At 36.7% G+C, this 26,831-nt stretch overlaps 9 protein-coding genes across 10 annotated transcripts; 6 read left to right on the top strand and 3 right to left on the bottom strand.

The window, feature by feature from the left end:
* The first annotated feature begins 391 nt into the window (after positions 1 to 391).
* On the top strand, positions 392 to 4,460 carry LOC103859299 (transcription factor IIIB 60 kDa subunit). The gene is made up of 19 exons (XM_009136809.3): positions 392 to 634; positions 707 to 788; positions 953 to 1,028; positions 1,257 to 1,345; positions 1,416 to 1,492; positions 1,591 to 1,647; positions 1,724 to 1,836; positions 1,985 to 2,067; positions 2,142 to 2,228; positions 2,346 to 2,426; positions 2,526 to 2,669; positions 2,771 to 2,917; positions 2,998 to 3,052; positions 3,141 to 3,223; positions 3,335 to 3,415; positions 3,491 to 3,619; positions 3,730 to 3,819; positions 3,952 to 4,005; positions 4,114 to 4,460. The coding sequence occupies exons 1-19, from the start codon at positions 573 to 575 to the stop codon at positions 4,336 to 4,338; spliced, it is 1,815 nt and encodes a 604-aa protein (XP_009135057.2). The 5' UTR covers positions 392 to 572; the 3' UTR covers positions 4,339 to 4,460.
* Positions 4,461 to 4,642: 182 nt separating this feature from the next.
* LOC117132402 lies at positions 4,643 to 5,212 on the top strand. Its single transcript, XM_033286319.1, has one exon. It carries the CDS (start codon positions 4,678 to 4,680, stop codon positions 5,041 to 5,043), a length of 366 nt encoding a protein of 121 aa, XP_033142210.1. The 5' UTR covers positions 4,643 to 4,677; the 3' UTR covers positions 5,044 to 5,212.
* Positions 5,213 to 5,469: 257 nt separating this feature from the next.
* LOC103859301 (transcription factor IIIB 60 kDa subunit) lies at positions 5,470 to 9,867 on the top strand. The gene is made up of 20 exons (XM_009136810.3): positions 5,470 to 5,616; positions 5,708 to 5,830; positions 5,908 to 5,989; positions 6,231 to 6,306; positions 6,515 to 6,603; positions 6,672 to 6,748; positions 6,846 to 6,902; positions 6,972 to 7,084; positions 7,247 to 7,329; positions 7,405 to 7,491; positions 7,607 to 7,687; positions 7,883 to 8,026; positions 8,122 to 8,268; positions 8,372 to 8,426; positions 8,516 to 8,598; positions 8,689 to 8,769; positions 8,859 to 8,987; positions 9,142 to 9,231; positions 9,349 to 9,402; positions 9,504 to 9,867. Exons 2-20 carry the CDS (start codon positions 5,769 to 5,771, stop codon positions 9,747 to 9,749), a joined length of 1,836 nt encoding a protein of 611 aa, XP_009135058.1. The 5' UTR covers positions 5,470 to 5,616; positions 5,708 to 5,768; the 3' UTR covers positions 9,750 to 9,867.
* A 1,313-nt stretch (positions 9,868 to 11,180) lies between these two features.
* On the top strand, positions 11,181 to 13,793 carry LOC103859297 (transcription factor MYB3R-3). 2 transcript variants are annotated; one of them, XM_033286317.1, is made up of 8 exons: positions 11,181 to 11,297; positions 11,471 to 11,617; positions 11,711 to 11,762; positions 11,841 to 11,898; positions 11,989 to 12,083; positions 12,160 to 12,263; positions 12,336 to 12,464; positions 12,737 to 13,793. In XM_033286317.1, exons 2-8 carry the CDS (start codon positions 11,484 to 11,486, stop codon positions 13,575 to 13,577), a joined length of 1,413 nt encoding a protein of 470 aa, XP_033142208.1. In that variant the 5' UTR covers positions 11,181 to 11,297; positions 11,471 to 11,483; the 3' UTR covers positions 13,578 to 13,793. The 2 variants fall into 2 exon arrangements, with proteins under 2 accessions (XP_033142208.1, XP_033142207.1); XM_033286316.1 differs by lacking the exon at positions 11,181 to 11,297 and having other exon boundaries at positions 11,401 to 11,617.
* Positions 13,794 to 14,449: 656 nt separating this feature from the next.
* On the top strand, positions 14,450 to 16,058 carry LOC103860136 (pre-mRNA-splicing factor CWC22 homolog; the record flags this gene model as incomplete). The annotated part of the gene is made up of 1 exon (XM_033287334.1): positions 14,450 to 16,058. A coding segment is annotated over one exon (1,098 nt), but the record flags the coding sequence as incomplete, so codon positions are not given.
* LOC103859296 (metallothionein-like protein type 2, MT2-18) lies at positions 15,965 to 16,640 on the bottom strand. The gene is made up of 2 exons (XM_009136806.3): positions 16,478 to 16,640; positions 15,965 to 16,387 (listed from the first exon to the last, which is right to left on the bottom strand). The coding sequence occupies exons 1-2, from the start codon at positions 16,543 to 16,545 to the stop codon at positions 16,210 to 16,212; spliced, it is 246 nt and encodes an 81-aa protein (XP_009135054.1). The 5' UTR covers positions 16,546 to 16,640; the 3' UTR covers positions 15,965 to 16,209.
* A 1,035-nt stretch (positions 16,641 to 17,675) lies between these two features.
* LOC103859295 (probable protein phosphatase 2C 36) lies at positions 17,676 to 22,590 on the bottom strand. The gene is made up of 4 exons (XM_009136805.3): positions 18,806 to 22,590; positions 18,609 to 18,722; positions 17,989 to 18,253; positions 17,676 to 17,898 (listed from the first exon to the last, which is right to left on the bottom strand). Exons 1-4 carry the CDS (start codon positions 20,363 to 20,365, stop codon positions 17,783 to 17,785), a joined length of 2,055 nt encoding a protein of 684 aa, XP_009135053.1. The 5' UTR covers positions 20,366 to 22,590; the 3' UTR covers positions 17,676 to 17,782.
* A 266-nt stretch (positions 22,591 to 22,856) lies between these two features.
* Positions 22,857 to 25,662, bottom strand: LOC103859294 (pectin acetylesterase 5). Its single transcript, XM_009136804.3, has 12 exons — positions 25,254 to 25,662; positions 25,086 to 25,168; positions 24,891 to 25,020; positions 24,727 to 24,806; positions 24,565 to 24,654; positions 24,349 to 24,473; positions 24,152 to 24,212; positions 23,962 to 24,015; positions 23,798 to 23,875; positions 23,620 to 23,725; positions 23,356 to 23,501; positions 22,857 to 23,257 (listed from the first exon to the last, which is right to left on the bottom strand). The coding sequence occupies exons 1-12, from the start codon at positions 25,447 to 25,449 to the stop codon at positions 23,162 to 23,164; spliced, it is 1,245 nt and encodes a 414-aa protein (XP_009135052.1). The 5' UTR covers positions 25,450 to 25,662; the 3' UTR covers positions 22,857 to 23,161.
* Positions 25,663 to 25,751: 89 nt separating this feature from the next.
* On the top strand, positions 25,752 to 26,741 carry LOC103859293 (60S ribosomal protein L35-1). Its single transcript, XM_009136803.3, has 4 exons — positions 25,752 to 25,887; positions 25,954 to 26,089; positions 26,240 to 26,396; positions 26,497 to 26,741. Exons 1-4 carry the CDS (start codon positions 25,884 to 25,886, stop codon positions 26,569 to 26,571), a joined length of 372 nt encoding a protein of 123 aa, XP_009135051.1. The 5' UTR covers positions 25,752 to 25,883; the 3' UTR covers positions 26,572 to 26,741.
* Positions 26,742 to 26,831: the final 90 nt, after the last annotated feature.

Below are 26,831 nucleotides of genomic sequence, written 5' to 3'. Positions count from 1 at the left end.
TAACTAAAAGCATAAAATAATTTATCATGCTGATTTTAAATTTATAATATATGTATTAACAAGTATTCAAAAGATAATTATATTCGCATGTGTAGGTAAAATACATAGCAATAAATATTTTTGCTGTTCTAAAATTTTAACACGAGAGCTCGGAATGAAAACAATTGCTTTTTTTTTTGAGCAACTATTTTAATATAAGTTGTAGGAGGGGAAATAGTCAAAAACGAAAAGTAAGGGTGGTTTAGTGAAGAATCAAAATTTTGGGGGCAATTAGAATAAAGTCAACCCTATCTAACAAAATATCCCACGAACTTTTGCCTAACTCCTAGAGACCCGAGTTCGATCCAGAGTAGTCGCCAATCAGAGGATCTCAAATATCTCAGCTTCGCCTTCTACAGAGCCATCGCCGCAAGTTATAATAAAATTACGCACGGAACCGTTAAACCCTAAATCCTCTCCACTCTCTCGCACGATCGCCTATGCCAGAAACAGTCTGATCTTCGATTGAAGCCTTTTGGATCCAATTGATTAGCAAAGTTAGTAGCTTTCTGTGTTTGGTGGGGGGAGGAGCCATGGTGTGGTGTAACCATTGTGCGAAGAACGTTCCGGGTGTACGTCCCTACGATGGTGCACTGTAAGTGTTTGTGATAATTCACTTTACCCTTTTGTGTTTGTAGTCTCAAAAATGTGATTTTTTTATCTGCAGGGCATGTGATTTATGTGGGAGGATTTTGGAAAATTTTAACTTTTCAACTGAAGTTACTTTCGTTAAGAATGCTGCTGGGCAGGTAAGAGTCAGAACTCAGCTTACGATTTTTGATTCACTTGCAATGTTCTGTACTGGTTTGTATGAGAAAGTTGGGAACTTTTTGTGTGTGTTTTAGTTCAGTGAGTATGTTGATACGACTCTGTTAGTTTGATCTTTTGCCTTTTACTTATTGTGTACCTGCAGAGTCAAGCGTCAGGTAACGTAGTGAGAAGTGTTCAGAGTGGGGTTTCAAGCTCACGTGAAAGGAGAATTAGACTAGGTATGTACTTCAACTTATACATGTACTCTACTGCTTTCGCTTATGTTTTGATCGAATTGCTCTGTTGGATTCAGCTTTAATGATGCAATTCCCTCTCTTTAATTGCGTTTCAAACTTTTTGGTTCAGTAATTGATTAGTTGGTGTAGTCATTAACATTAACCATTGACGTTAATGCAATTCAGAACCTGATAGTTAACTCTGACCAAAACCTTGGTTCTTATTTGCAGCTAGAGATGAGTTTATGAATTTGAGAGATGGTTTGGGACTTGGTGATGAGAGAGATGATCTGATTGACATGGCTACTCGATTCTTTACAGTATGTTTTGGTTTATATTAATTTGTTAGGACTTTTGCCCAAATTTTAACTCAGTTTAATCTTCTGAAAGATGGCAGTTGAGCAAAATTTCACTAAGGGCCGGAGAACTGAACTAGTACAGTGTTCCTGCCTCTACTTGACTTGCAGGTTAGGTTCTTAGTAACCCGTCTTGTTTCTCTCCTAGTTCTGGTTCTTCTTTAAAATACCATTTTGTATGTTTGACCAAAACCTTTTTTTATCTGTAGGGAAAAGAACATCCCGTTTCTTCTTATTGATTTCTCAAGCTACCTTCGTGTTAGCGTGTAAGATGCGTTTTTTTGCATCTTTATTTCTCTTTCTTTCCATTGTAATTCAGGTTTTGATGTTTTTGTTTCATAGTTATGAGTTAGGTGCTGTGTACTTGCAACTCTGTGAAATGCTGTACCTTACTGAAAACAAGAACTACGAAAAGCTTGTTGATCCTTCAATCTATATTCCTCGGTTCGCAAACGGTAACTACTCTCATTCTTTTCTGTATTTGGTTAATGCTAAATGTTACTACTATTCTAGTTCTCTAGTTGCTTTGAGCATCAGCCAACAAACAAACATTTATATAGAGTAGTACTTAACCCAGTTTACTCATTTCATCACACACTGCAGTCTTATTGAAAGGCACATATAATAAAAAGGTCCTGAAAACAGCTAGAAACATTATAGCTAGTATGAAGAGAGATTGGATACAGGTTTGAACCTTTATCTTATCGTTATTTATTGTTTATCATGCCTTGTGTTTAAACTGACCATATATTGGTTGCAGACCGGCAGAAAACCTAGTGGAATATGCGGAGCAGCACTTTACACAGCTGCGCTTGCCAATGGTATCAAGTGCTCTAAGACGGATATTGTAAGATATGTTATCTTAGACAAAAAAAAGTATTTTTAAAGATGAGAGGAGAGACGTTTTATCACTTTTATTTAACAAATTTAGTGCTGATATGGTGTAATTTTGTTAATATTTCAGGTAGGAATTGTGCATATATGTGAAGCAACTCTAACCAAAAGGTTGAATGAGTTTGTGGATACTGAGGCTGGAAGTTTAAATGTGAGTTCAGGCTATATGTATATGTGTATTGACACCGTTTAGGCTTTTCTTGTTTGTACCCTATATGTCTATTGACACCGTTTTTCTATGAGTGGCTAGGTTAAGGAGCTCAAAAAGAGAGAAAAGGAAATGCAGAAAAGACCTTTTGCAACGAACCAGACGTCTAACAAAGAGACGGTGCACTGTAAACATCAGGATCGTAAGCCTGTTAACTATGGACTCTGTGAGGAATGTTACAGCGATGTAAGTCTCCGGTTTTATGCCTCTTTTCATGTCTTTTGTTTACGTAATTGCGAAACCTTAGCAAATGGATATGAGAGTTAACTGTCTGATGTTTTTTGCAGTTCATAAGTGTTTCAGGAGGACTTGTTGGTGGGTCGGATCCTCCTGCTTTCCAGCGAGCAGAGAAAGATAGAATGGAAAAAGAAAAAACAGCTAGAGAAGAAAACGAAGGAGGGATTAGTAGCCTAAACCATGATGAACAACAAAATGTAAGTTTAGTGTTTTCTTACCAAGCTTGTTCAATTCTGCTTTGGTGGAATCTTATGCTTGAATATTTTTCCGTTGGCAGTCCAAGAGAGAACCAGTCTACTCCAGTGTGAGCAAAAGTGCAAAACCATGTTCAGGTGAGTGCGCAATTGCTATCTAATCAGATTAAAATTTGTTTGCTAACGTTTGAGCTCTTGAGAATCTTTATTGTGTGCTGTGTCACAGAGAAAGGTGAAGGAGAGAAAGAAGAGGATGATGGTGAAGTTTCAGATGAATCAGGCAACTTTTCTGACGTCAGTGATACAGAGGTAGGCAATAATTTTTGCTTTCTTTTGTTAGCTATATTACATTCGAAGTGGTCAAATGTTCAACGTTAAGTGTCTCTGTCTCTTGGTTGTAATATTTGACTGTTAACTCAGGTGGATTGCTACATTAACAACGAGGAGGAAAGGCGCTATAAGAAGGTGGTATGGGAAGAAATGAACAAAGAATATATTCAGGTGATTTTTGAGGGCTATATCATCTATGGATTCTTTATCAGTTTAAGAATCTTACAGAACTATATTGTTTTGTAGGAGCAAGCAGATAAGGAAGCTGCTCTGAAGGCGGCTAATGACGCTTTAAACGCAAGCAGCTCTAATTTGCCAGAACATGCAAGAAAGCTTGTTGAGGCTTCTAAAGCTGCTGTAGCAAAATCTAGAAAGGTGAGTCCATTTCAGCTTTGTTGTTGCAATTATGTTCCTAACGTTGTATCAAGTATCTGACGTATGGTTTGCTCAATCAAATTCTGATTCTCTTTTATAATTCCATACAGGAAAAGCAACAAAAACGAGCTGAGGAAGAAAAGAACGCACCTCCCCCAGCTACAACCACGGAATCTGTTCGCAGAATGCTTGATAGAAAGGTGAAAATGTCTCTTCTTTGACGCCTTTAGAACTAACCTGGAACTGAAAGTACATAATCATGTCCATAAAATATATATATCCTCTTCTTAAAGTTAACACTCATGACTTCGGTTGAATCTTGACGTTTGCAGAGGCTTAGAGGGTTAATCCCCGACGATGTTTTGGACGACCTCTTTGATCCATCTGTAAGTTTTTAATCTTCTCCTATGTTTTCCTTAATCATCATCACTTTTTTTGGTTGCGTATGAGTTTGTAGCTTTGTATTAACTTTCTTCCCTTTGTGTTTGTTTCAGCCAACTGAGAAACCAGCCAAGATTTCAAGAACCGAGACAGTCATCGAAAAGACGAAGGAAGTGAAGAGCAATAAACAAGAGGATGGTGAAGATGAAGCTGAAGAGGATGAAGAAGGCTATGTAGAATCATATGACATTAACACAGATTTTCCAGACGGTGAAAAACTCTATGACGAGGAAGATGAAGAAGAAGAGGAGGATGGTTATGATTTTGGACTATATTGATGTCTTCTGAAACAAAGTTTTCATTATGTACACTTCATTTTGTAGAACATCGTTCACATTTTTCTTTTGAGAGCATTCCTCGAAGTCAAGAGTTAGTTATGGAAGCCAATGGTTTGGAGTCACTGCTATCAAATTTCACCTCAGACACAGATATTCATGCTAGAACTCGAGCTTTGGGGGCAATATCATGTAAAGCCTGATCAAAACCTTGAGTGATTTTGGTTGTGAACATATACTAAAGACTCTACTTGTTGTTTATGTTATGTAGCTTTGATTCGCCATAACAAAACTGGAGTCACTGCTTTGAAGCTTGCGAATGGTTATGCTGTGGTTTAAGAGATGATTCAAACCGCAGTATTAGCCACTGGACTTGGATTTTCCAGAGTGTTGATTCATCTCGCGTCTAGTGACGATGCTGAGACGAGAGAAACTGCTCTTCGTGTATTTCTCGAGCTTTCAAAAAACAATGGAAGTGGGTGTAGCAGCATAGAGAAAGGGGATGAGAAGCTGAGGCAGCTTCTAGAAGAGCTGAGGATCTTGAAACGGTTAAAGAAGAGAGACAGCTCGTGGATGTACTGTGGAGTGTTTGCTACAATGAACATTCTTCTTTCAGAGAGAAAGGTCTTCTTGTTTCCTGGTGAAGACGAGTTGCCTCCTGATGTGGCAAGCAAGCTCTTGGAGCTGAGAAGAAAGAATAACCTGTGAAACTACTTTGACCAACACCATAGACGATAACTTGAAGCTAAACTTTATGCTTTTGTTGTCTTGTAACATTTAAAATTTTCAGACAAGACTTATACTTTCACTGTGAAGATTCTAATATTTATGTAACGGTAAACTTCTGTTTTTTTATAATTTAAAATCTTTATTCCTATTGTTAATGTTTATATTAAGACCGTTCAGATTCAAATTTTTTTCAATTCAAAGGTATCACAATTTCACAGGTTTTCTTCTCAGTTTCTGTTTAGCAGCAGCCAGTGTGGACCAGATGAAAAAAAAAATAAAAATATTCGATTGTAGGGTGGTTTAATAATTAACGTTGAAAAATTAGGGGGTTTAATGAAAAACCGAAAATGTTTGGGGCCAATTTGATTAGGAAGCAGTACTTGAGGGGTATATAAAGTCAACTCTATCTAAAAAAAATAGCCCACGAACTTTTGCCTAACTCCTAGGGACCCGAGTTCGATCCCAAGCAGCAACCTATCAGAGGAAATATATCTCAAACACATCTCCCACCTTCTCCTTCTACAGCCATCGTCGCAGCCTCAGCTATAACTGGTAAGTTATATATAAAATCACCCACATCGTTAACACCAAATTTGATTTCGCCAGGAAACAATCTGAACCTCCTCTTTGAAATCGATTGAAGAGTTTTGGATCCAATTGATTAGCAAAGTTAGTAGCTTTATCTGAGTTTGGGGTGGGGAGCCATGGTGTGGTGTAACCATTGTGGGAAGAGCGTCTCCGGGATACGCCCCTACGATGGTGCACTGTAAGTGTTTGTGATTATTCACCTATGTGTTTTCTTAGCTTCAAAGTGTGAAACTTTGTGTTTGTTAACGTTGCAAGGGCGTGTAATCAATGCGGGAGGATATTGGAAAATTTCAACTTTTCAACTGAAGTCACTTTCGTTAAGAATGCTGCTGGGCAGGTAAGAATCAGTTTCATTCTTTCTTGCAGCTCTTTAAGACTTAAGGAATGTGTCGTATGTTCTCTTGTCTCATTTGGTTGTTGGAGAATCTTGGAATTATTTTTAAGTCTGTGCTTTGTTTGATGTTCTCTAGGGGTTAGTGTGAGAAAAGTTAGCAACTTTCTACGGTTATTAGTTTCAGTATGTTCCTATGACTCTATTATAGTCTGATCTTTTGCCTTTACTTATTGTGTAACTGCAGAGTCAAGCGTCAGGTAACGTAGTGAGAAGTGTTCAAAGTGGGGTTTCAAGCTCACGTGAAAGGAGAATTAGACTAGGTATGTACTCTACAGCTTTCGCTTATGTTTGATTGAATTACTCTATTGGATTCAGCTTAATGATGCAATTCCCTCCTTTTTAATTGCGTTTCAAACTTTTTGGTTCAGTAATTGATTAGTTGGTGTAGTCATTAACATTAACCATTGACGTTAATGCAATTCAGATCCTGATAGTTAACTCTGACCAAACCTTGGTTCTTATTTGCAGCTAGAGATGAGTTTATGAATTTGAGAGATGGTTTGGGACTTGGTGATGAGAGAGATGATCTGATTGACATGGCTACTCGATTCTTTACAGTATGTTTTCGTTTATATTAATTTGTTAGGACTTTTGCCCCATTTTAACTCAATTTATCTTCTGAAAGATGGCAGTTGAGCAAAATTTCACTAAGGGTCGCAGAACTGAACTAGTACAGTGTTCCTGCCTCTACTTGACTTGCAGGTTAGGTTCTTAGTAACCCATCTTGTTGCTCTCCTAGTTCTGGTTCTTCTTTAAAATACCATTTTGTATGTTGACCAAAACCTCTCTTCATCTGTAGGGAAAAGAACATCCCGTTTCTTCTTATTGATTTCTCAAGCTACCTTCGTGTTAGCGTGTAAGATGTTTTCTTCTTTCCATTGTAATATAGGTTTTGATGTTTTTGTTTCATAAAATTCTTGTCTAGTTATGAGTTAGGTGCTGTGTACTTGCAACTCTGTGAAATGCTGTACCTTACTGAAAACCGGAATTATGAAAAGCTTGTTGATCCTTCAATCTATATTCCTCGGTTCTCAAATGGTAAGTATGTTTTCTTTCAAGTCTCAATTCTTTTCTGTATTGTTTGATGGTAAATGTTACTATTATTCTATTTCGTTTGTTGCTTTGAACATCAGCCAAGAAACAAACATTTATATAGAGTAGTACTTAACCCAGCTTACTCTTTTCATCACAAACTTGCAGCCTTATTGAAAGGCAAACAAGATAAAGAGGTCATGAGAACAGCTAGAGACATTATAGCTAGTATGAAGAGAGATTGGATACAGGTTTGAACCTTTATCTTAGCGTTATTTATTGTTTATCATGCCTTGTGCTTAAACTGGCCATATATTGGCTTGCAGACCGGCAGAAAACCTAGTGGAATATGCGGAGCAGCACTTTACACAGCTGCGCTTGCCAATGGTATCAAGTGCTCTAAGACAGATATTGTAAGATATAATTAGCTTAGAAAGAAAAAAATGATTTTTAAAGATGAGAGGAAAGACCTTTTAGCGTTTATTTAACAAATCTAGTGCTGATATGGTGTATTTTCTGAATAATCAGGTAGGGATTGTGCATATATGTGAAGCAACTCTAACCAAAAGGTTGAATGAGTTTGGAGATACTGAGGCTGGAAGTTTAAATGTGAGTTAAGACTAAAAGAGTTTCTACTTGTCGAATTGTTGGCTAAATGTTCATATTATCTGATAAATACCGATTGACTTTAGAGTGTTTAGGGTTTTATGGGGTGTTTTAGATAATGTTTTCCTTAATTATCTTTAGGCTTTTCTTGTTTGTACCCTATATGTATATTGACACCGTTTTTTTATGTGCGGCTAGGTTGAGGAGCTCTCAGAGAGAGAAAGGGAAATGCATAAAAGATCTTTTGCCACGAACCAGACATCTAGCAAAGAGAAGGTGCACTGTATGCATCAGGATAGTAAGCCTGTTAACTATGGACTATGTGAGGAATGTTACCGTGATGTAAGTCTCCGGTTTTATGCCTATTTTGTTTCTTTTCATGATTGTGGAACCTTATCAAAATGGCTATGATAGTTAACAGTCTGATGGCTTTGCAGTTCATAAGTGTTTCCGGAGGACTTGTTGGTGGGTCGGATCCTCCTGCCTTCCAACGAGCAGAGAAAGAGAGAATGGAAAAAGAAAAAGCAGCTAGAGAAGAAAACGAAGGAGGGATTAGTAGCCTGAACCATGATGAACAACTAAATGTAAGTTTAGTGTTTCTTGCTAATAAAGACACATGTATGTATACCAAGCTTGTTCAATTCTTCTTTGGTGGAATCTTATGCTTGAATATTTTTTCTTTGGCAGTCCAAGAGAGAACCAGTTTACTCCAGTGTGAGCAAAAGTGCAAAACCATGTTCAGGTGAGTGCGCAATTGCTATATAAATCAGATTAAACTTTGTTTGCTAACGTTTGAGCTCTTAAGAATCTTTATTGTGGGCTGTGTCACAGAGAAAGGTGATGGAGAAAAAGATGTGGATGGTAGTGAAGTTTCAGATGAATCAGGCAACTTTTCTGACGTCAGTGATACTGAGGTGGGCAATAATAACGCTTTCTTATGTTAGTTTATATTACATTTTCGTATGATAGATTGATCTTGGTCGTAATATTTGACTGTTACTCAGGTGGATTGCTACATTAACAACGAGGAGGAAAGGCGCTATAAGAAGGTGGTATGGGAAGAAATGAACAAAGAATATATTAAGGTGATTTTCTGTGGCTATATCATCTGTGGATTCTTTTATCAGTTGTCACATACATAAGAATCTTACAAAACTATAATTGTTTTTGGTAGGAGCAAGCAGATAAGGAAGCTGCTCTGAAGGCGGCTAATGATGCTTTAAACGCAAGCAGCTCTAATTTGCCAGAACATGCAAGAAAGCTTGTTGAGGCTTCTAGAGCTGCCGTAGCAAAATCTAGAAAGGTGACTCTCCATTTCAGATTTGTTGCAACTATGTTCCTGAGCTTATTGATTTGGATTCATCCATATTTCATTTGGTATCAAGTTATCTTGACTTATGGAGATTAATGACATATGGTTCACTCAATCAAGTTCTGGTTCTATTAACTCCACATAGGAAAAACAACAAAAAAGAGCTGAGGAAGAAAAGAACGCACCTCCCCCAGCCACAGCCACGGAAGCTGTTCGCAGAATGCTTGATAAAAAGGTTAAAATGTCTCTTCTTTTGATGCCTTTAGAACTATCCCGGAACTGAAAGTACACAATCATGTCCATAAAATATATGCTTATGCTCTTCTTAAAGTTGAATCTTGACGTTTTGCAGAGGCTTAGTGGGTTAATCAACTACGATCTTTTGGACGAGCTCTTTGATACATCTGTAAGTCTTTTTAGTCTCTCCTCTGTTTCCTTAATTACCATCACTTTTTTTGGTTGTGTATATGAGTCTGTAGCTTTGTATAACTCTTCTGCTCATTTCAGCCAACTGAGAAACCAGCCAAGATTTCAAGAACCGAGACAGTCATGGAAAAGATGAAGGAAGAGAAGAAGGAAGTGAAGAGCAATAAACAAGAGGATGGTGAAAATGAAGAAGAAGATGAAGCAGAAGAGGATCAAGAAGGCTATGTTGAATCATATGACATAAACACAGATTTTCCAGACGGTGAAAAACTCTATGAAGAGGAAGATGAAAAAGAGGAGGATGGTTATGATCTTGGACTATATTGATGCTTTCTGAAACAAAGTTCCATGTAGAACATTGTTTACCTTTTAAATAATACTAGGTTAAGATCATTCCGCGCAAGTGCGCGGAATGAACATTATATATATAAATTATTTTATATATTATATGTTTATAACATATTATGAAATAATAAATATATATTGAATAATTAAAAAGTCATTATCTACTACTTATATAATTAAATTGGTGCGAACATATAAATAAATTTTATAAATCGAAAAAATATTTTTTCTATTTGATATAATATATAATTAAATTTAAATAATAGTAACATATATGTGGTGTATTTTAATATTAATCTTTATTAGATGGTGTTTTTTGCTCATATTTGTTTTTTATCATTTGTATATGTTATAGCAAAAAGTCTAAATTAGTGATAACAAAATTTTCACTGTGAGATTAATGATTTAAGTAATTTATAATATTTTAAGAAATTAAGTTGTCAATACTTTTTCAAAAATTTTATCAAAAAAATGTTCAAAGTAAATTTCAAAATTATAATATTTTTGTATTTTTATATGGCATATAGTTTAATTTAAAATGATACATATATTTATATACTTTTTATTTTTGATACTTAATAAATGAGACTTTCAACTTATATTAATTTTTAATTATTTGTATCATGTCATAACAAAAGTTTTAAATCATAGATCACAAAATTTGAATGTGAAACTTTTAACAGTTTTAGTAATTTATACTCGTTTTTAAAAATTCAAAATATAATATATAAATAATTTTTTTTAATTTTTATTATATGGTTACTATGATTGTTTAATTTATTTTAATAGCTTAAAAATAAACAAATATAATTATAATACACACTTATTTTTATCAAATCTTTATTATTCAAAATCATTAATTGTCATATATACTCTAGCCATATTAGGCAATTTTGTAATCTTATTTAAGGAAATAATGAAGCACATTAATAATGTATTTATTGTAGTTTAATAAAAAGCTTATTATATATTTAGATGGACCAACTTATTTCTCTAAGGATTCTAAGAATCATTCTAGTGATGACACGTGGCTACAAAAAATGTTGCAATGCTTCTCAAATAATATATAAGGGATTCCTGTTTTAGGTAAACGTAAAATTACTCAAAAATTATTTTCTGTTTCAAAAATATCATCAAAATATAATTATTTAATTATTTAATTATAAAATAAACTATAAAATATTATTGGTTATACCGTGCTTAATAAAAGTGAAAACTATCAAGAACGTATGAAAACATTTTTATATATTAAAAATAAAAAATAATCTTTTAAATATTTTACAATTTGGAACAGAAGAATAGTGAATTTGATTTAACAACAAGAATAAACCGGCCGAGATAGAAAATAGGTTTACCTAATAAGGTAAACGGTGAGGTCAGCTGAAGAAGTATTCGTTATAATATTTTTGTTTTGTCTTTTTGCTCTGTTTGGATCCAAAGTCTCTCTCTGCTTCAACGGGCAAATTAGGGCTTAAGGTTTTGTACCTGTGATCAGATGTGGTGAAAGTTGTGACTTCACGGTTTGTTTAGGTCTGAAACTGACGCATATTCTATTAGGGCTTCTTGATAACCAGTTTACGTTATTAGAATTGTTATAAAGCCTAGATTTTTTACTCAGTTCTTGTCTTTTTTGAGATCTGGGTTCTGTCTGCTTGCGTGTTTTGTCTGAATGTTGTTCTCATGGAATTAAAATGGATCTTCAGGAAAAATAAAAAAATGGAGGATGAGTGTATAGAGAGTAAGCAATCAACAGCTGTTTCTCCCTCTTCTGTATCTGAAGGCAGTAGTAGTAGCTTCCTCAAGTCACCTGGTGCTGTTCCAAGTCCTGCTACAGTATCTCCAACGCATAGGTTCTTTTTGTTTACATTCTTACATTCTATTGTCTGTGTGTGATCACTTTTGTCTTGTTTAAAGTTTTTGTAATGATTTAAAAGTTATGCCAGGAGGACGAGTGGTCCTATGAGGCGAACCAAAGGCGGCTGGACAAAGGAAGAGGTTTAGTATCTGTCTTAAAACTTGTGGTGGATCACTAGTTTTTGAATTGAGATGAGAGTTGTCTTTACTTTATTACAGGATGAGATATTGAGACAAGGAGTTTGTAGGTTTAAAGCCAAGTCCTGGAAGAAAGTAGGTAAATGACTATTGGTTGCATGCTTCTTGTTCTATGTAGTCTTTGTGAACTGTTCTTGTTGTTTTTGAATTGGTTTTATTTTTTTTGCAGCTGAGGTTCTCCCTGGTAGGACTGAAGTTCAATGCATGCACCGTTGGCAGAAAGTGTTGGATCCAAACCTTAACAAGGGACATTGGACGCAACAGGTTCCGTTATGTTTCTGATTCTTTTTTTTTTTTTTTTTGGTGAATGTAAGAGCTTGAAAGTTATTTTTTCTTGCAGGAGGATGAGACAATCATTGAGCTTGTTGAAAAATATGGGGCTAAGAAATGGTCTCTTATATCACAGTCTTTGCCAGGTCGAATTGGGAAGCAATGTAGAGAGAGGTAGCTATTAAATTCATAATGAACAAATCATTTTGGAAGCTTCAATGTGTGTGTTTGTGATATGTAATGCAGGTGGCACAACCATTTGAATCCTGGTATCAACAAGGAGGCTTGGACCCCAGAAGAAGAGTTAGCTCTCTTGAATGCTCATGTAATCTATGGAAACAAATGGGCTGAAATTGCTAAGGTCTTACCCGGCAGGTATGTACTTTGTTTTGGTGCATGCTGTTAGGATTCTATACAAGGGTTAGTGATGTAGTGGAAACTTGAAAGGATAGAATACAAAGTTACTTGTTTAGTCTTAGAATCCACAAATAAACTAATTTTTTTTTACATTGGTTGAGATATCTATAGATCTACCGAAAACAAAGAACAAAGAGAGCGTAACATTTGATTGGTATTTCCAAATATCTATCTGCATCAGTTAGCTTCTTGGTTTAATGAAAAGGGTTTACTTAAAAAACTTGATGCAGAACCGACAATTCGATAAAGAACCATTGGAACAGCTCATTGAAGAAGAAGTCAGAGTTCTTCTCAGCTAATGGTGGCTTACCACCAACACCCAAGTATGCTACTACCAAGCCCACTCCTGCCAAGCCAGTGATGGCAGTAACTACATCAGCAAAGAATGGTGTTCTCGATGGTGCAACTACACGGTTTAAAAAACCTGATGAAGAAGGAAAATACCAGTTAAACTCTTCTGTTCCGCTCCAAGAATTAGTAGCTGCTTCACCAGTCACCAGTGTTAGTGAGTACACTCGCTCTTCTCCTCAGTTGCATAACCCAGAGAATGGTTATCAACGTTACTACAAGCCTCAGAGAGAGCATTCCGTGGCGTCAGAAGAGGATAAGCAGCGTATGTACGGTTATGAATACGGTTGCAGTCCAAGCACACCACCTGTTATCTTCTTCACACCACCGCCACCTTGTAGAAAAGAGTACAACAACGGTTCAGGTCCAACGAGTCTTGAGTCTTTCTTGAGAGAAGCTGCTAGAACATTCCCAAACATGCCTTCTATTATCAGGAAAAGGCCACGCAAATTTGTTGTTGCTCCTGATAACAACAAAACAGATGAAGAAGAAGCTGCTAAAGAGGTTGTTGACGAAAAGGTGAGCCCTGATTGTGAAGAAGAAGAAGAAGAAGAAGAAGAGAAGCAGAACAATGGAACAAATGCTTACTATATATCTCCTCCTTACCGGATAGGATCCAAAAGAAGAGCTGTGCTTAAGTCAAGACAGCTTGAGTTCATCACTCAAGAGGCAGAGAAGGCTGATGATGAAACCAAATCACCTGAGAAAGATAAAGTTGCTTGATGGAAGAGATTCTCAACTCCCAAGCTAAAAAGGATATATATTATTCTCTTGACAGGCTGATGTTTTATATTGGCTTTTTAGTATTTTTTATTTTGTAGGGTTAACGTTTAAGGTTGTATTTAATCCAATTAATCCCCTAGACATTACATGATTTAGGTTAGTGTTAATACCCAAAATAATACACAATGTCATGGAGATCAGTTTCACTTTCAGTCATTCAAAACTGCAAAAATACCTCAGGTTTTATGCAAATGAGTCTTTTTTTTTTGAAACACAACTAACTTTCATTCATAACTTTCTTGAATACAAAAACTAGAGGGAATTATCCATCCTCTTTGATAAAAAGCATAAGATACAATAACAAACCAAATTAAGAAAGATAGATCTTCAAAGGAAGATGACAGCGAATTCAAGACAAAGCTTGGATGCGTCGATGGGGCATACCCGACAGCTGAGACTTAGTCACATAATGTGCGTTGTGGGACAACCCTCACCTGCGAGACAACACATGGTAATCTCGGTTGCATCTTCTGGCCTTGTACAGACCGCTACGCAAGATAACAAACCGGTGATAAAGCTGAAGCCGAAGCTCGGCAGCGAAGCCGAGAAATCATCTTCTTCCATGGGAAGAAGGTATGGTGAAAAAGTCCTCTCTTCAAAAGACGAGGAAGAGTGAAATGGAAACTGTCTCGGTGAATCCACAGATAAACTCTTCTTAACAAGATAATATGCTATTATACGCAAAAGTAAGGCCCCGGTGAACCCACCAGAAATCCTTATCAAACAAGTCAATACCAAAAGATGTTCAATTAGCAATATTAGATTTATTTGACTAATTTAATATCATGTTTAGTCAAGATTAAATTAATTAATTTGTTCCATCAAAAGGTTATAGAAGGAAACTTGTAGCTGCGGTTAGGTTTCTTGCGCATCTCGTGAACCAGCGTGTAGCTGGAGAGACTGTTGCACTCGAGCTTCTCCACATGCTTCTTGGTGAGCCTAGTGGAGACACCGTTGAGGTTGCTGTTGCGTTTGTTAAAGAGTGTGGAGCCACGCTTCTTGAGGTGTCTCCAAGAGTTTTCGACATCTTTAGAGGGATTCTTCAAGAAGGTGACTTGGAGTACACGTCTAAGTGTTTGGTTGAGTCTTTGGTTAGTATCAACTTTGAGAATCACAAAGCCATTCGTCCTGAGTTAGATTTACTTGACGAGAAAGTAACGCATATAATCTCTCTTTTTGATGAAATCGATCCTGAGACTTCCTTAGACGTCTTCAAACCCGACCCTGAGTTCCACCAAAACGAGAGGAAGTACGAGCAGCTCAAAAGGAAGATACTTGGGGAAGAAGAAGATCATACAGAAACTGATCTTGTCAGTCTTAGGAGGAAAATCTACCAAACAATCACGTCAAGTCTTAACTACGAGGACGCAGGGCACAAACTACTCCAACTACTCAGAATCAAACCAGGTCAAGAGATGGAGCTATGTGTTATGATCTTGGAATGTTGCACTGAGGAGATAACTTACCGTTCCTTCTATGGTCACTTAGCACACAGGTTCTGCCTCAAAAGCAAAGCTTACATAGAATGTTTCAAGAATCTGTTTGTGCAGCAATATGTTACACTTCATCGCCTTGAGACCAATAAGCTGAGGATTGTAGCCATGTTCTTTGCTCATGTCCTAGCCGCAGATGCTCTTCCGTGGGAAGTTCTTGGTAATATTAGGTTAACAGAGGAAGACACGACTACGTTCTCTCGTATCTTTGTGAAGATTCTTTTTCAAGAACTCTCTGAGAAGTTGGGGGTGGGTTTGGATGAAAAGCTTCAGGATCCAGCCATGGAGGAGACTTTTGAGCCAATCTTCCCAAAGGACCATCCCAAGAACATGAGGTTCTCCATGAAATTCTTCACCTTTATTGGCCTTGGAGGCATCACTGGAAAACTCAGGCAGCTTTTGCAAGCTCTCTATTAAGTTGTATACATTACAGACTTTTATTTGGCTTTTTGTGTGTTGGATTTAGTCTTAAGAACTATTATAACTTTTTTCATTGTGAATCTACTAATGGCTTTGATATGGCCTATTTAATCTACAAGTTGAAACTAGAGGAAGAACAACAAAAGCTTGCCAGCTTAGAAACATTGTCAACAGAGTAAAGAGAGATCTTAATTACCAATAGTGTGCCAGAAACTGGTTAGAGAGATATTAAATTACAAATATTGGCCCCGTTGACATCATCACCATGTTTCAACTTTTTCATACCATACTCTAATCATTTAGTAATGACAAGAAGTTGTGATTTAAAATATTTGACAATGAAGTTGAAAAATAAAGATTAAAAGGGTCTTGTTCTGAATTATATTATCATATAAAGAGACTCAAACAAGAAACTAAAAAAAAACTATTTTTCAAAAAACTTCATTCCACTGAAATACAAGTGACTCATGATGGTCACATATTGGCAGAGACAGACCAAACACACAAACTAAGACCATCATCGGCTAAAACAAAAAAAACAAAGACAAGGCTGCATGCAGCCGTTATTAAACATAAAAGCGAAACCTAAAACATCATTAGGGTTATATTATTACGTAATTTAAAAGACACTGACTATCTCTGCCATTTTAAAGTTTTATTCATGTACAAGTGCAAGGATCACACTTGCAGTCAGATCCACACTTGCATCCATCGTTCTCGACGTTACTCTCGCCGAAAGCCTCGTACTGATTCTTCATGGCCGGTGCAACACCAAAGACAAAAGTCTCAGTTGTAGTGGTCTCGCCAGAAAAGCCCAACTCAGGGTTCTTTTTGCAACTGCAACAACCGAAACAACAACCATTCAAGATCCAATGAAACACATATAATGAATCAAAAACATATATTAGAGAGGCTCAATAGACTTGCCCTCCACAACAACCACTGACGCACGTGCAAGCAGATCCACAACCACAGTTTCCTCCGCAGCAAGACATTTTCTCAGAGAATATTCAAAGAAAGAGCGAAAGAAGAGTATTAACAAAACTGATCGATAAAATGTTTTAACACAAATGAAACTTGTGATCGATGAAGCTCCCAAGTTTATATATAGGCTAAATAAAGAGAATATTATTTTTTTTGGTAAGAATGTTAAGATAATAAAGAGAATATTCTCCATGAACGTGTCTCGATCTCCATCTCTCTATCCGCTCATATCTCGTACGTCGTTTCAATAAATGTCGGGTCGATAGTTGTGGAGTGTTTGTTCGTTCTGGTACGCCCAAAAGCGGCCGGGAGAAATCGAAGGAAAAAATCAATTCCCTAATCTTATCCGAGTAACAATATTTTTGAATATGATAAGTGGTTTATATTGTTGCCAATACCTCTGATTCTACGCATGATTTTACAAAAAAAAAATAACAAATAAATATTCGAGATTTAGGAGATGCAAATGCAAGTCGAATGAAAAGAAAGAACATAAACTTTCAGTAAAAAAAAAGAAAGAACATGAACTGATCATGTACTATCATATTGAGATGATCGGTATTCACGTGTTGTGAGGCATCAGAGCACTCCATTACAGATACATACTGAAATACTTAAAAATGTAATAATAAATATAATAAAATAAGAGCACTCCATTGAGTAGTATTCCAAATTTAATTTAAAGTATTTTTGTTTTATTATATTTTAAGATATTCTATTAGAAATTTGCAACGAGCGTGCTCTAGCTAGTCCACTATGCATGTAACTAATTATCAAACCATTAGCTCCATTTCTCACTCGGCGCTGAATGGTAGTGCAAGTTTATACTTTATGGTTCGTGATACTAGTACGATTAACCGATTATAAGACATATACAGTTTAACTTATATCATGGTTATATTTATATAACACCATGATTAGGATTTAGGAGATGGTTATGACAAGTTGCCGAATATATGGCATATTAAAAACAGAGAGAAGTTGCATTTGCTTAATTGCTTACCAGTATAGCTTAGCGACCAATGCAAGAAGATACATACCGTCTAACTTATTATCCCAAATAAATGGTTATGCTCTTCTTGCATTATATATCAATTTCACTAAACTAAATATTTAGTTAGAAAATACAGCATATCAAATAGATAACAAAAACTCACTGGAGAACAAAAAATCTAAGTTCAGTGAGTCTGTCTCTTGACAAGTTTTTAAATATATATTTTTGTTTGTTAAAGAAGATTTTAATGATATTCACATGGAAGATCTCCAAATTCTTCCTTCGAGTGAAATTACAATCACCGAAACATCATCATGATACTTGCGGCGATCTCCTTGCGGTATCTCCAGCAACTCATGGAAGTCCATACCTGAAAAACAAACAAAGTTGTACGTGAGTTTCATTAAAAATCTGCGTTTAGCTTCTTAAACTGCGTTTGCGTTTAGTTCTATGTTAGTACCATATTTTTTAGCAGCTCTAAGGAGGACTTCTTGGATGAGATGCTGAGCAGGATCACCTTCAGGGAAGGCCGAGATGAAAGAGTCGACCTCAAAGATGGCTTCCTCATTTGAAAAGTATTCATACAATCCATCTGAGGAGAGGATGAGGAATTTGTCACGTGACGTGAGTCTGTGGTGGTGTAGGGACGGAGAGCACGTGATGTATGGCGATGTTCCAACGTAGTTTATTCTGAACATCTCTAGAAGCGTCTCGTTCCATTTTGGCTGAGAGGAAAGAGATTTTTCCTTTTAGTTAGATGTACAAAGGATCCAAAATCTAAAAGTTTCCTAATGATTAATGTGTTATATCATATAAATTACTAGTAAATGTCACCGCATGTTGTCCTTGGTTCTAACCATTGTTCTAAAAATCTGTTTATACAACATTTAGGCGACAAATCGATTATAATCGAAAACAATTGATCAAATCCTTTTTAAAAATTAGTAAAACGCCTACTTATGCTTTAGCTATTTCTTGAACATTGTCCATAACAAATAAACCCTAATTTTAATTGATATGAGAATCCAAAAGAGACAAGATTTCGAAAATTGTCTAATATAAAATGGTCTTATAACATACTTGCTTAAGAAACCCAGCGCCAAAAGCACGTGTGACCTTGAGATATCCTTTCACTCTATCTTTCTCTATCGCCAACGGATCATCAGGATGTTCCATCTTGATTCTTCTCACTTCCTGTCACGTTAAAAATATATAATCAGTTTACGTATTATTGTTGATCAAGACAAAACAATTTGAAACATGACATATAGTTTCACCTCTTTATTGTTTGTGCTGTGTTCCATATTGAGTTGAACAGGAACAAGAAGATTCAATCCTTTGTCTCGGACTAAGAATGTCTCCAATGGACTCTCTTCTTTGATTCTCTCAAGCTCGTTTTGCATCTTCTTCCTCTGCCTTAGATCAGGTCTTCTAGCCAAAACCGCTCGGCTATCTCCGACGCTCATCACGTAAACGTCTTCTCCTTTCATCAGTGTCACAAGAACACACGATCCCATCAGTGCTAGTTCTGGATTCTCATCCACCGTTAGATCAAACGCTTCCTCGGTTTTCTTCAACGCTTGTTGAAGAGCTCTCAGAACGTCTTTGTGGTTAACCATCTCCAAATCGGTTCCCTTGCGATTCTGATGCGTAGAGTTCTTGTTTATTGAGTTATGCTCCCACTCGCACCTCCATTGCAACTTCGTTACATCCTCTGTTATGTTGCTTGAATCACAAGCAACGGAGTCTTCTTTCATATTTCTTGAATCACAAGCAACAGAGTCTTCTTTCATGTTTCTTGAGTCACAAGCAACATAATCTCCTTTCATTATATGGCTCGAAACAGAATCTTGTTCGAGTGTACTATGTTTCTTGATCTGAGACTCACCGTTTTCGATATATGATTCAAGATCCTCGGCTTCTAACTTGTCGTTCCACAGCAAGCCTTTGAGCTCTTTAAGCACGGCGGTGTAGAGATTGTTGAGAAGATAATCCGGCGGATCTGGACCGCTGAATCCATCATAAATCCCGACGAAAAGCCAACCATTGTCCTCAGAGAGGATGACGTGTACTCGATCTTCCCCAGCTTTCCCTTGCGCCCATTGTATCTTTGGCTCCTCCTCCAAAGAAGACTGATCAGACTTCTCTTCTTCTTCTTCTTCCGAGTCTTCTTGTTCTTTGGTTGTTCGAGGGCTTTCTTGGCTTCTCAGAGTTGTGTTGGTCTCATCGGAATCTAAAGATTCGTGAGATGAATAGGAACCGTCGATTGGCTCAACCACGCTCTTCTTAGAGCAAGAAGAGATGATATTGGATACAATGGTCTTGAATGTGAGAAACTTATTGTTCGGTTTAGGTTTCGTGAATGATTTGATCTTCTTTGGTTTCTTCTTCTTGTTATTCCCGACCGGACCTGAAACCAAACCGCTTTCGTTCGGACCAGATAAAAACCGCCGCTCGAACACACCCGACTCGTGACCCGGCTTCTTACTCGGACTACGCGGGACGGGCTTGAGCGGCAAGGAAGCGAATCTGTTAGAGCTTTCGAACCCTGAGGCCTGTAACGACGCGTCTGTTGACGGGGAGCCGGCAGAGAGCGCCGTTGAAGTATTGGCGCTAACGGAAGCGCCGGAGATTGAGAAGGTTGTGGTGGTGGCTCCGGCGATGGAGTCTAGTCGGAGGGACGGTTCTTGTTGGAAGGAAGATCTTGATACGTTGAGAACCGGCCCGACATAGCAGAAGGAGTGACCTAGGTTGTCGTGGACCGGTACGCCGTCGTATCGCTTGGAAATATCTCCGGAGGTGGTTACCGTGCAACAGCCACTGACTCCATTCCCCATTTGTCGAAGGATGAGGTGAACTGGGTAGAAAACGGCACCGTTTAGTGAAGCCGAAGCGTGTTGTGTCGCATGTTGGAGGAGGAAAGTTATGGAGACATTATGAATAGCGTTTTGAGTATTTATGTTGTGGAGGCAAAATTAATGCGAAGAGGATGAAAAGAGTTGACTTTTGTAGAGGTTTATTCTGTTGGTATTATGTTTATTGGAATTAGTAAAACCTGTAAACGACAATCATAATGTTTGTTGTTGTATTTTACATTACTTTGTTGGGTAAAATTTCCACTATTTAAATTAAATAAACTTTTTTGGAGTTGACATTTAGAGAAGGGTACGTGTGGTTTTTAAAAAAATAACAGAAAAGTATGAAATTATTAAACTAAATGGAATTGCAAAAAGTCAAATGATGTGGATGTTAATCCCATGACTAGTGTGGTTTAGACTAGTCACTACAAAGAAACGAATTGTAGGAAACTTGATTTAGCTTCTATCTAGGGAAGACAAATCTATGTGCTGATGATTTAACAAAATAAAAGACAAATCTATGTGCTGATGACCTAACCAAAGATGTTATTCAAGAAATAAAAATCATAAACAAAATAATACTTCCTATGTTTTACAAAAAGTCTCACCTTGACATTTCTGATCAGTAAAATATTTTATTTTATTTTAAATTTCAGTATAATTTTAACGTCAAATAAAATTTATATGTATTCAGCAGTATCACAATGACTACTGGATAAATAAAACTAATTATAATTATTTGAAGTGGAAAAAAAGTTTTAACTATTAAAAAAACTAGTACCAAAATGCTTTTCTTTGTGAAATAAAGGGAGTAATACTCGATTTTTAAGAACATTATTAACTAGATTTCCAAGATGAGAGATAATGATTATATTGGTTAGGGTTAGCTCAATTATTGTCTCATCTTTGTTTTAGTACATATGAAAACACGTCTATTCAGCAGTCTCGTAACTAATTACGGTATAGAAAGATGTCTACTAGTATATTTCTTGTAGAATCTTATTATCTGCCCCCAACCATATACTAGTAGATGTTACAGCCTTTTGATAATAAGGGGCGTTGTATATAACAATCTGATATTCAAAATTTACATTATATTGTATATCGAAATGACTAAGTATAAATGCAGAATACATAATTATTAATTATTATTTTAACAGATGGAAAATTAATATCCTAAAAAGATACCAGATATTCCTTAAGGAGCAGCTGGCTGCTTACGTTGCAATATGCATTGCATGAACTGTGCAATAAAATTTCCTAATTAAAGAACAAATCTTTTGAAATTTTCAACATACCATTTTCAATTTTTCACAGACCTCAATGATATGATAAATTGATAATAATACTACTTGTCTATGAGAATAACTCGATCAGTTGCCATGATCAGGAATTCATCAGGACAGAGTGTTGGCACATTATTTTTAAATAAAATATATATTATAATATAATTAGACACTTAGTTTATCAACTTAACCATAGATTATGCTTAGGCACGTAATTACATTTTGTGGATCATTATAAAAAAAATTGTCAACGATTTCGAGATTGAGAACGTGGAAGCAAAGAGTTTGGAGATCAAAATCTCATCTCATCTCTGACTTTTTCCTATATATATCGTGATTTCTTAAACTATATTTCACCACCAATATACATGTGGTAAAACTACAACTAGGAGAAGGTAACGTAAAGGATGCATACAAATCAGGAATTATTCATAGTTTTGAAAATTTTATTCGATTCTTAACGAGATTAAATATTCAAACAAGTATTTGCTTAGTGTTTGATTTAAGAAAGAAACACATTACTAAAAATAATACCCTGATTTTTCTTTAGAAAGGTTCTTGATCTTACCCCTTTAGTAGTTGCCTTAACGCAGCATTCTTCTTTAGACGTGTAGAGGACATACCTCATTTGTATGGTTCGTCACATCCAGCTTTCTTTTTTCTCCATGAAGACGTCAAAATGATAAGATCCCACACTCAAAATGAAGAGAGAAAGAACATTAATGGTTTATAACTCTAAACGACACATTTGTTTTCTTAACCTTTTTTTCCTTCACAATCTGACCTTTAAGAGTGAGTTCTACTCCAACGTTTCCACACGACCACATCTGGGCACATTCCAATAAAATTTTGGCATTGGCCCCCAAATTTTCTAGAAGTTATACATAGACATAAATCTTTAAATTAAATTTTTTTATATGAAAATTCTTTATAAATGTTCATGGTCCCTAAAATCTAAGATCCGACCTCAAAGGCTCATCATAATGGTTCAGATTCAGCTTTCTTTCCCCACTAACATGGATACTTCCATCAACCTCTATGTTCTCCTTTGCTACTATTTGCTTGAACGTATTCAAATCTTTTGTTAAGTTGACTAAAATAAACACACTTGCAACCGTTTTTTTAACTAATTTTCTTTGGTTTTGGCCTATGATATCAAAAAGATATCAAGATCTGCTGCTCTGTGATCACAAATATATATATACATATGCAATCTCAGAAGACCCCAACGTGTAAATATGCCAATATGGACTGTTAATTGTGTTGCTTTTGTAATAAAATCTTTCTCTATGATCAGCTACTTTATTATACAAAGCAGGTGAGTTCCTCTGGATATCTTCATGCTTCAAGAACATGAAAACCCTTTTGAGACTCAACCTGATTGTGAATTCTAGGACACGGCTGCTCCTGATCAGATGAAGAAAGTTCGGGAGAAGTGGAGAATCAGAGGGATTGGTCAATGCAGCTAAAAGGAAAGTTCAGCTGAACTTCAGTTGTGACAGGAGGGATTGCAAGGGTAAGGACAATCAATTAGCTTAACCGGTTTTCGGTTGAAGTACCAGTCACCTACAGACTCGGCAATTGTCTGTTCCAACAACAAAACAGAATATAGACAAACCTGATCAGTTTAACTGTAAGAAGAAAGGCTCCATAAGCAACAGATTGTGTGTCAAGAGTCTTTACCTTGTTTTCGATTCTTGTTGAGGTTGGGGAGTGCCATGTCCCTTGCGTAACTGTTTGGCAATGAATGAAGCATGAATCTATGAACATCCCACCAGCTTTGTTCTGATGAAATGTCCCTATGGCATCCATCAGAGAGCTGCGAAAACCTGCAGATCAAATAGAGACTTATGCAACTAACCATTTTAGAAAGAAATATTAGGAGAAGCTTTCCAAGAATAGTTTATTGGCTTAACAGTCATTAAGATTGACTAAGAAGTAATCTACCCTGTAGAACATTCATCTGTGCAGCATCACATTCTTTAATACTGAGTCTGCACTTTGCCCAACTTTTATCTGAATCAGCAGAAGCTGGTACCAAGACATTTTGAATCTGAATATGTGTTTGGTATTAGTAAACATGAACTGGAGTAGAATCAAATAGAAACATGCCAAAAGTTATAACCTGCCAAGAATCATAAGCTGCGTTGACAAGAAACACTGGTGTTCTTATGTTACTAACGAATTCTTGAGGAAACATACACTGAACAAGTCTCAAAACCAATCATGATGAGTCAAGAAAGATATTAACAGAGTAAGAGATATGATGAACAAGTCTCAAAAACCAACCGTGGATGGCTCCATTTTGGCTACACAATTCTGATCCAAGCTCTTATCTACGCCCTGGTTAGATTCAACCATAACAAACCAGTCCAAAAACCATGCAAACAAAGAAGCCATGACAAGTTCTTGTTCAGGATTCAAGAAAATTTATCGAAAAGTATGGTTTCAAGTATTAACAGAAAGTGAATTTGGAAACCTGCAAGGTAACAACATCTTGATAGAAAGATCTCATCGTTGGGTTTCCAAGGACATCAAGCCTGAAAATAAGTAGAATATTTTTACTGAAACTAAGAGACACTGTTAACCTGTTTTCACAGTGGCAGTAACTTTCTAGATCTGTGGTGTATAGTCTCATTGAGACAGGTAAATGATCAGTTTATTAGGGGAAAATACACGTTGAGAAAGAAGCCGCCGTCAGAAACACATTTGACATCTGCATCTTTAGGGAGATGGTCACGAAAGTAGTCACAATGTATAAGAGTTGCCAAGCCACCAGCAGAACATCCTGTAAGTATGCCCTACACTTACTCAAATATTAATCTCTAGCTGATGCAAATTAATTACCTAAGTAGGCGAGCAATTTTATAAAAAGATCATGAGGATGTTTACCTGTTTGGCATCTGACATGCCCATCAACAACAGCTCATCCATAATAGCCTCCCAAATAAGCTGCCCCCGGAAGAAAAGCCCAGTTCCGTTCTGAGAAGATAGAAACATGAGAGACTGTGCATCTTTTGAAGAACCTGACACAAATGGTTTAGTCTTAATTACCTTGAATTCAGCTTCAGGGTGTCCAGCGAAAGAAGCACCATCACAGTACCGTATCACAACTCTGTTCCAGTTAAAGAAGTCTACAAGAACAAAGACTAATATACATTCAAAACTGAACATATACAAGCAAAGTATAGAAGAAGCTAAGTATAGGTTTCACCTACCAGGGTTTTGAGATGGGTCATTGCTTAAAACACCTGGAAACTCAACTTCATCTTCAAAGTAGTTGGAAGAGCCTAACCTAGTCATTGCTCGAGCGGAACATGAAGCTATTGTGTTGCACCAGCCTCCACCCTTTTTATACATTTTCACTCAAATATATTACAAGTAAAAATAAAATCAACCAAAAATAAGAATACCTGAAGGTGAAGAAGCCAGCTATTCGAGCCAGATCCTGAACCCTTGTCAAAATGATACCCAGGCAAGCTTCCATCCAAGCAAACTGCAAAATTACATAACTTTTCAATTTTTTTTAAAACAAGAAGTTTCAAATATTGAAAACAAGGAAAAGAAGAAGGAGACAGTACAGGCTCCTCTCTCTTTAGCTTTACTAGACAACTTGAGTTTGACCAGATTAGTTGGGGATGTAATGGAGGGAACAGTGGGATCGAAGAAGAAAGAGAGGAAGAAGACGACCAAAACGAATCCAATAGAAGCCACAAGCCAATCGCTCTTAGCCCATTTTCTGCACTGTAGCAAGAAGCTGAACCTGGGAATCTCCATTTCAAGAACATGCCACAAAAGGAGACATCATCCGTCAGGAGAAGAATGTTTATTCTTACAATGTGTCATGTGAGTCCCACTATCTAGTAACCACCAATCAAATGACTTGCTCACTATTCAATTGAAAAGAACCTCATAACTACTTTAAACCAGGTTAGGTAGGCCGACAAAAAAAAAGAAAACAACTTAAACCGGTTTTAGCAAACCGATACACCGGTTTAAACATCATAATGCATAAGGTTGTATAGTTAGGCTTGTGTTTGTTAAGACCCATATAAAATGGGCTTTATTAGGCCCATTAAGGAGACTAGGGGTTTTATTTTGTTTTCTCTCTCTCGCTCTCTTTGTTTCGTATATAAATCCCATTTTTAGGGTTTCTGATACACTGAGCTAAAGAAGAGTAGCAGCGGCGGAACAGGAGTGAAGATAACACGATGGGTATGTCGATGAAATCATCTAATTAAATCTGTTCGTATTGGTCTGATTAGATTCTCGTGTTTGTAGCGAGGATCAAGGTTCACGAGCTGAGGGACAAGTCGAAGAGCGATCTGCAGAATCAGCTTCAGGATCTGAAGGCTGAGCTCGCTCTCCTCCGTGTCGCTAAAGTCACCGGCGGTGCTCCCAACAAGCTCTCTAAAATGTACGTTTCTTTGATTTTAGCTAATAATAACACTTGTCGATTGGGAGGTTAGGATTCGAAAATGAGGTTATATTCGTAATGTGTTTTTTTGTTTGATTGTATGTGTCGGAATCTGAAACTGTTATGTGTTTTTTGTGTAATGAATAACAGCAAGGTTGTCAGGAAATCAATAGCTCAGGTGTTGACAGTGACTTCACAGAAGCAGAAATCTGCACTCAGAGAAGCATACAAGAACAAGAAGTTCATCCCTCTCGATCTCCGTCCCAAGAAGACCCGTGCTATCCGCAGACGCCTCACCAAACACCAGGTTTGTTTAAACTTAGCCTCTTGGCGGTGATGACATATAAACTCAATCGATCATTGCCGTGTTCTTACATGTTTTCTTGGCTTTTTGATTTCCCTTGCAGCTCTCTTTGAAGACAGAGCGCGAGAAGAAGAAGGAGATGTATTTCCCAATAAGGAAGTACGCGATCAAAGTTTAAGTCTTAGCTACTAGAAACTCTGTTTCTGCTTTGTGTTTTTGATGCAAACTTGTTTTGTTATTGGCTTTCTGCTATTTTCTCAAACAGTTTCACCAACATGGATTTTGGTTCCTATTGATACTTTGCATTTTATCTTTTGCTCACTTTCATATTTTAACTTGTGTTATTCATGCTGTTATTTTACTTGAAATTGAAGTTAACCAGCTCAAACTACAATGTTCATTGTCTAAATATATTTGTGTTTAAGAGCATCTCCAATG

Source organism: Brassica rapa, chromosome A03, assembly GCF_000309985.2.
Source record: "Brassica rapa cultivar Chiifu-401-42 chromosome A03, CAAS_Brap_v3.01, whole genome shotgun sequence".
Lineage (NCBI taxonomy): Eukaryota > Viridiplantae > Streptophyta > Magnoliopsida > Brassicales > Brassicaceae > Brassica > Brassica rapa.
This window is presented reverse-complemented; position numbering and strand designations above follow the sequence as displayed.

Coding starts and splice junctions, on each gene's coding strand:
- LOC103859299 (XM_009136809.3), top strand. CDS start 573: ATGGTGTGGTGTAACCATTGTGCGAAGAACGTTCCGGGTGTACGTCCC. Junction 1,346..1,415: donor TGGCTACTCGATTCTTTACA/GTATGTTTTGGT, acceptor ATCTTCTGAAAG/ATGGCAGTTGAGCAAAATTT. Junction 3,820..3,951: donor GCAGAATGCTTGATAGAAAG/GTGAAAATGTCT, acceptor TGACGTTTGCAG/AGGCTTAGAGGGTTAATCCC.
- LOC117132402 (XM_033286319.1), top strand. CDS start 4,678: ATGATTCAAACCGCAGTATTAGCCACTGGACTTGGATTTTCCAGAGTG.
- LOC103859301 (XM_009136810.3), top strand. CDS start 5,769: ATGGTGTGGTGTAACCATTGTGGGAAGAGCGTCTCCGGGATACGCCCC. Junction 8,599..8,688: donor CTGACGTCAGTGATACTGAG/GTGGGCAATAAT, acceptor ACTGTTACTCAG/GTGGATTGCTACATTAACAA. Junction 9,232..9,348: donor GCAGAATGCTTGATAAAAAG/GTTAAAATGTCT, acceptor GACGTTTTGCAG/AGGCTTAGTGGGTTAATCAA.
- LOC103859297 (XM_033286316.1), top strand. CDS start 11,448: ATGGAATTAAAATGGATCTTCAGGAAAAATAAAAAAATGGAGGATGAG. Junction 11,763..11,840: donor GCGGCTGGACAAAGGAAGAG/GTTTAGTATCTG, acceptor ACTTTATTACAG/GATGAGATATTGAGACAAGG. Junction 11,899..11,988: donor CAAGTCCTGGAAGAAAGTAG/GTAAATGACTAT, acceptor TTTTTTTTGCAG/CTGAGGTTCTCCCTGGTAGG.
- LOC103859296 (XM_009136806.3), bottom strand. CDS start 16,545: ATGTCTTGCTGCGGAGGAAACTGTGGTTGTGGATCTGCTTGCACGTGC. Junction 16,388..16,477: donor GTCAGTGGTTGTTGTGGAGG/GCAAGTCTATTG, acceptor CGGTTGTTGCAG/TTGCAAAAAGAACCCTGAGT.
- LOC103859295 (XM_009136805.3), bottom strand. CDS start 20,365: ATGGGGAATGGAGTCAGTGGCTGTTGCACGGTAACCACCTCCGGAGAT. Junction 18,723..18,805: donor ACAGCACAAACAATAAAGAG/GTGAAACTATAT, acceptor TTAACGTGACAG/GAAGTGAGAAGAATCAAGAT. Junction 17,899..17,988: donor TAGAGCTGCTAAAAAATATG/GTACTAACATAG, acceptor TTTGTTTTTCAG/GTATGGACTTCCATGAGTTG.
- LOC103859294 (XM_009136804.3), bottom strand. CDS start 25,449: ATGGAGATTCCCAGGTTCAGCTTCTTGCTACAGTGCAGAAAATGGGCT. Junction 23,876..23,961: donor CCAAAATGGAGCCATCCACG/GTTGGTTTTTGA, acceptor AGACTTGTTCAG/TGTATGTTTCCTCAAGAATT. Junction 23,726..23,797: donor CAGCTTATGATTCTTGGCAG/GTTATAACTTTT, acceptor ACACATATTCAG/ATTCAAAATGTCTTGGTACC.
- LOC103859293 (XM_009136803.3), top strand. Junction 26,090..26,239: donor CCCAACAAGCTCTCTAAAAT/GTACGTTTCTTT, acceptor AATGAATAACAG/CAAGGTTGTCAGGAAATCAA. Junction 26,397..26,496: donor GACGCCTCACCAAACACCAG/GTTTGTTTAAAC, acceptor TTTCCCTTGCAG/CTCTCTTTGAAGACAGAGCG.